The sequence below is a fragment of the Limulus polyphemus genome, unplaced genomic scaffold (assembly GCF_000517525.1).
Source record: "Limulus polyphemus unplaced genomic scaffold, Limulus_polyphemus-2.1.2 Scaffold1351, whole genome shotgun sequence".
Classification (NCBI taxonomy): domain Eukaryota; kingdom Metazoa; phylum Arthropoda; class Merostomata; order Xiphosura; family Limulidae; genus Limulus; species Limulus polyphemus.
This window is the reverse complement of record NW_013666961.1, coordinates 133,586-139,304: the sequence shown is the minus strand read 5'-3', so window position 1 is coordinate 139,304 and position 5,719 is coordinate 133,586. Positions and strand designations below refer to the sequence as shown.

At 30.9% G+C, this 5,719-nt stretch overlaps 1 protein-coding gene across 1 annotated transcript in view; it reads right to left on the bottom strand.

Moving 5' to 3' along the window:
* The window catches only part of LOC106463224 (talin-1-like), a 97,403-nt gene that overhangs the window by 26,366 nt on the left and 65,318 nt on the right, over nucleotides 1-5,719 (bottom strand). Inside the window, 3 exon segments of the mRNA XM_022390665.1 lie at nucleotides 2,389-2,508; nucleotides 3,925-4,026; nucleotides 5,291-5,437. Coding sequence (XP_022246373.1) covers nucleotides 2,389-2,508; nucleotides 3,925-4,026; nucleotides 5,291-5,437 — 369 coding nt within the window.

The following is a 5,719-nucleotide window of genomic DNA, read 5'->3' as shown; positions in this document are numbered from 1 at the left end:
CAGACTTAACAAAGACTTTTGGAAACACTGTGTACCAAGGCTTAAACAAAAGACTTTTGGGAAACAACTAGTGTACCAAGGCTTAAACAAAAGCTTTTGGGAAACACTGTGTACCAGGCTTAAACAAAGCTGTTGGGAAACACTGTGTACCAGGCTTAAACAAAGCTGTTGGGAAACACTGTGTACCAGGCTTAAACAAAGCTGATGGGAAACACTGCGTACCAGGCTTAAACAAAGCTGTTGGGAAACACTGCGTACCAGGCTTAAACAAAGCTGTTGGGAAACACTGCGTACCAGGCTTAAACAAAGCTGTTGGGAAACACTGCGTACCAGGCTTAAACAAAGCTGTTGGGAAACACTGTGTACCAGGCTTAAACAAAGCTGATGGGAAACACTGTGTGTCAGACTTAACCTTTAGGTACAAGCTTCTGATGTAGAATTGACATGCATGTCAATAAATACTAGTACTAAAAAACTGGAATAATGTAGTAATCCATCCATCCACCAATAAGGTGGACACTCAGTTCTCTGAATGATCTTAAAGCTAATGTGTGCAGGTTACTTGGACATAAGAGGATAGCCAAAACAGTAACTACTATTAAAAGTTTGTTTGTAGTTAAGCACAAAGCTACACAATGGGTTATACGTGCTCTGCCCACCACGGGTATTGAAAGGTGGTTGTTAGCATTATAAGTATAATTCTTCCAAATTGGGGGGGGGGGGGGTAGTATTAAAAAACTCATAGTTTTAGATAGTTTTGTATAGGGTTTCTTCAATATGACTGTTTTTGGATGTATCATATTTGCTATTAAATGTCTCATAATGATAGCAAGTAAATACACAATACCATGTACAAAATAAAATAAAGTTTATATCCACTATTGTCGGAACAAGAAGTTTATACAAAAACATGTTTCAACACTTTCATGTGTCCTCTTCAGTCCAACTTTTCTTTATGAATAAATCAAGTTGTTGAAGACCAATAAGGTTATCTGAAAGTTAACATAATATATTCCTTAATAGAACTGTTTATATCAATCAACACAGCCACTGCCTTGTTTTATGTCTAAATCTAAGGTTCAAGTCTAAGTATCAAAAGTTATATAATGGTGTAACACAATATTATACCTGTCATTAACACATACCATTGACACACTTATGTTGAAACTTACAATACTTTATTTCCCACATATATAGATAAGAAGCCCAGAGAATGTGATGTCTGTAAAGCCACAAAATGGGTTATTTGAGCTGTGTCCACTGAGGAGATTCAAACCCCAGATTTTACCATTATAACTTCTCAACCTCCCCATTATTTTGTTTGTTTTTGAGCAAAGCCACAATAGGCTCTCTGCTGTGTCCATCAAGGGGAATCAAACCCCAGATTCTACCACTGCAAGTCAATAAGCTTACAGTTGTCCCACCAGAGGACCACCATTATGACATCCTCTGTTGTTAAAACACAGTTTTTGTTTGTTTCTTCTGTAGGGTTAGAACCATTAGAGGATTGTAAAACCTCTGTAGCTGAACAAGTAAGTCTCATCATTACACACACTCACAAAGTTATCTAACAGTTGGAAAAAATACACACATACAACATACATGGCTTTTCAACCCTGAAAAAAATAAAAAATAAAGTTGTAAATTTAAATGAAAATAAAGTTTCAAACCACAATATATTACACAGTGAAGTATCATTTTGATAATAATGAGACTTCAAAGTTTTTCATTTTTAAGGATGGAATACTACTTCTGGTTTTGGATCTAATTTCAGTATATAATGACAATAAAGTGACTCAAAACACAAGGCCATTCATAACTAGGGGGGAAGTTTAAATGGTCTCCAAACAGTGACATAAAAAATATACATAACCTGTGTATCATAAAGACTTATCCTAGACAACCAACCAGGAACTCTAATACTGGCACCGGGAACTAATCTATATCTATCCAGAAAACATAAAATTACTAAACATATTAAAATAAACTGTATAATCTATTTAAATGTTTGACAATATATGCTTAAGAGATATATATTAAATGCTAAAAAATATTTTTTAATATATTCTAAGATTGTTTCTTTAATGACAAAATAATTTTCAATTTATAAGTAAATCTAGTTTAACATTGCTTTAGAATAAATAAATGTTACATTTCTCATGGAAATCATGATAGTTGTATTAAAAACTAAACCAAAATATGGATGTACATGGCAATGGAGAATACTGAACAAAATAATGTATCAAAAAAATCCAAATAGTTGACATCTTGAATATGAAAGAAAAAAAATTAATGACGTTTTGGCAGAAAAAGTAAATATTTTTTTTTTTCAACTACATTTTCTCAAAAATATTTAAAAAGATCATATCATATGTAAACCAACTTCACCTCTGAGTTGGAAGTGGCACTCACTGCTCCTCGAGAGTCACTGGCAACAATAGCATACTGATGGGAGAGATTTGCTGCGAGGGGGCTCAGATGACTGACATCGGTTGTTGATTTAGTCACCTAAGAAAATAGGTTACCCAAACATTTCAGTGTACAAGTTCAGCATTTCAATAAAAACACAAACTATAGATGTTTGTTACATTCTTTGAAAAAAAGGACTGACAATCATAGTATATGACACAGTATATGTTACTTTATGATAACAACAACAATGTAGGTCATGTATATTATTAGTGGTAACAACAATATAGGTCATGTATAACTGGTTACAACAGTGTAGGTCATGTATATTATTAGTGGTAACAACAGTGTAGGTCATGTATAACTGGCTACATCATCAACAAAAAACTAAATGTACATCACTGGTGTATATACTCTTAGAAAAAATTATTTATTTAGGGAGTTAAATCTGTTGTACCAAAAATTTTTTTTCATACAAGATAATTCAGTATTAACTGAAAATTGCTTCTTCCTGAATATTGTACTTTAATTTCATTTATAAATAGTTTTAACTTTAAAAAATTCACATAATTTTATTTATTAACTTTATCATTTTTATATTGTGATATTTCAAAAAATATGTTGTTACACACCATTTTGAAAAAACCCACAATGTGTATTAGACATTCAGTTGTTTTCATTGTTGATTAGAATTACCACAATTTTTGTCAGGCTAAAAACATTCTTGGTGAAGATCAATTTATATCCAACAAATATAGTTTCTGTTTATTAAATATTCATTTATTTTACTTAACCTTAATATCAAATAAAAATAGATTTGAGTCATCAAGATATTTTGTTATTGCATACTCGCTAAACCTAACTAGGCTTATCTAATATCTTGTCATAAAAGAAACTTTCTGTAATTTTCATAGACAGAAAATTAAACAGAAAAAATGTTCAGAAGCAAAAGGAAGTTCTAAAGAAATAACAAATTAATAAAATCCAAGAATTATGGTTTGTTCCTAAGTGTTCTCAAACTTCCCATTAGATTCCTTTGTTAACCCTTACAAGAGTTACAGTTAGTAAGCATCTCCAGAAACCATTTTATTTACTCTGCACTGATGTAAATATTTTTTTATCTGTTCTGTTCAATTGTATTTAAATATTGGCTATCGGTATTTTTAAAACTAAACTTTAACAGTAATTGTTCATACCATATGCTATGATATCAAAAAAGGGGTGGCAGTGAAGGGTTTTAGTGATAAAACCACTAACACAAGACGAAAAGCACATAAAAAGCAAGATATGGTCGTTATATTTTGAAAAATTCTGTAAAAAAACTGATAAATGCATCAATTGTAGGTAAAACTACTCAGGGATAAGTAGAAAGGAAAGTTAAAAAAACTTGTTTTTGGAAAGAACATTATATAAAATGCAGGTGTGCACTCAACACTTGAAAGGTGCTCATTAGTCATGATACAGTTAAATAGGTTTTTGTAATAGTTCTCAGTGCACATTAGCATCAACACTTACCATTTCTTGCGAAAGTCTGGCTATTTCCTTACAAGAATTCACCATTCTTGTTTGGTAGTCAGCAAAAGAATCACTTTCACAGACTCGAACATGTTCATCCACCTACAAAAAAAACCCTCATTATTTATCAATTAAAGATAAGGATTTCTAATAAATCACAGTAACTAATTAATGATAAGATTAATAAATAATTATTTTAAATTAAACAACATGTTCATCCACCTACAAAAAAAACCTCATTAGTGATCAATTATAGGTAAGGATTTCTAGTAAATCACAGTAACTAATTAACAATTAGATTAATAATTAATTATTTTAAATTAAACAACTTACACTTTCTTTAACCCTCATTACCGACTCTTTACAATGATTTATGTGCAAATTACAACCTTGAATATTAAATATCTTTTTGTAATTAAACGTAATTTTTGTTCCCTGTGCTAAAAGATTGTTTTAATATGTCTTACTTAATGACAGTTTTTGGAGTTTGTTTGTAATTAAGCACAAAGCCATACAATGGGTTATCTGTACTGTCCTCACTACAGGTATCAAAACTGGGTATTACAGAAATTTAAGATATAATTACCATTGAACAGCAAAGCAAATGCCTTTCAAATCAAATAAGAAATGGAATTTAAAGACTCACCTGCACCATCTATGATGGCAAAATTCAGCTTTAAAATTCATAAAGTTAGTAGCCATTGTTACAAGAAAAGCAAAAAAGATGTAAGCTACAGTTGTGAACATTTAAAATAAACTTTTCTTATCCTCAAATGTTTTTTAACAGAAATATGACAGCAAAAGATATTTTTTTTATTCAGGTCATTACTTCTGTATATTTTATATCAAAACCTTACCATTCAATCAGTTTTCCAATAATTTTTTCTTTCTTGAGTAAATGATATATCACAGTTTGAAAACGAAAAGGTATAGACACAGTGTATATATATATATATATATATATATATATATGTATATAGACACACACACACATAAAAGCACTTTCAAATTAAAATTATACACATGCATAAAAACAAGAAAGAATGATACACGGTATCTTTATGTGTTTCATTATCACGGCTTTGTCTGACCTGATACAAGCAATAATCGTTAAAGTTAAAATGCCCAAAAGTTTGCAATGAAAATGTGTTCGTCTATTTTCATATCTTACACTACAGACTTTTTTTTGCTACAAGCTTTTTGACAATATTCTCTTAGCCATTCAATTTCATAGTAAAGTCAGTTGTGGAAAAAGAAGTCAAACTGTATTAAGATATATCTTTGGGTATCTTTGCTGTCATGTATGAAACAGTGTCCCATAAAAAAAAATAAAAATTTCGCAGACTGACAATGAATAAAACATAACCTTTGCAACTGATTTATGGATAGACTCAACCAATCCAGTCACTATTCCAGCCTCCGTAGCTGCAGCCTCCAGTGTGTGTAACAGATCGTGTAACGCATCTTGCATGGCATCTGCAGAATCATCAATTTCTACGTGAACGTGTGTAGCCTGAATAAATTGAAAAAACAATGATTTCATTCTCAGACACCTTATTATCTAAATTATAGAAACATAATAAACATATAATCCTGAAATTACCAGTGCAATTTGATGATTCCCACTTTAACCAAGATTTTTGAAATATAATACATATATACACCTGGAAAAAAGTTAAGCACCCCCAAATATTTTTCAGGATTGCTTATTGAAAATAAGGTTTAATTTTCATGATGTTGAGCAATGTTCATAATTTCAAACATAATTAAAAGGAAGATCGGACGTCGTGTAGGG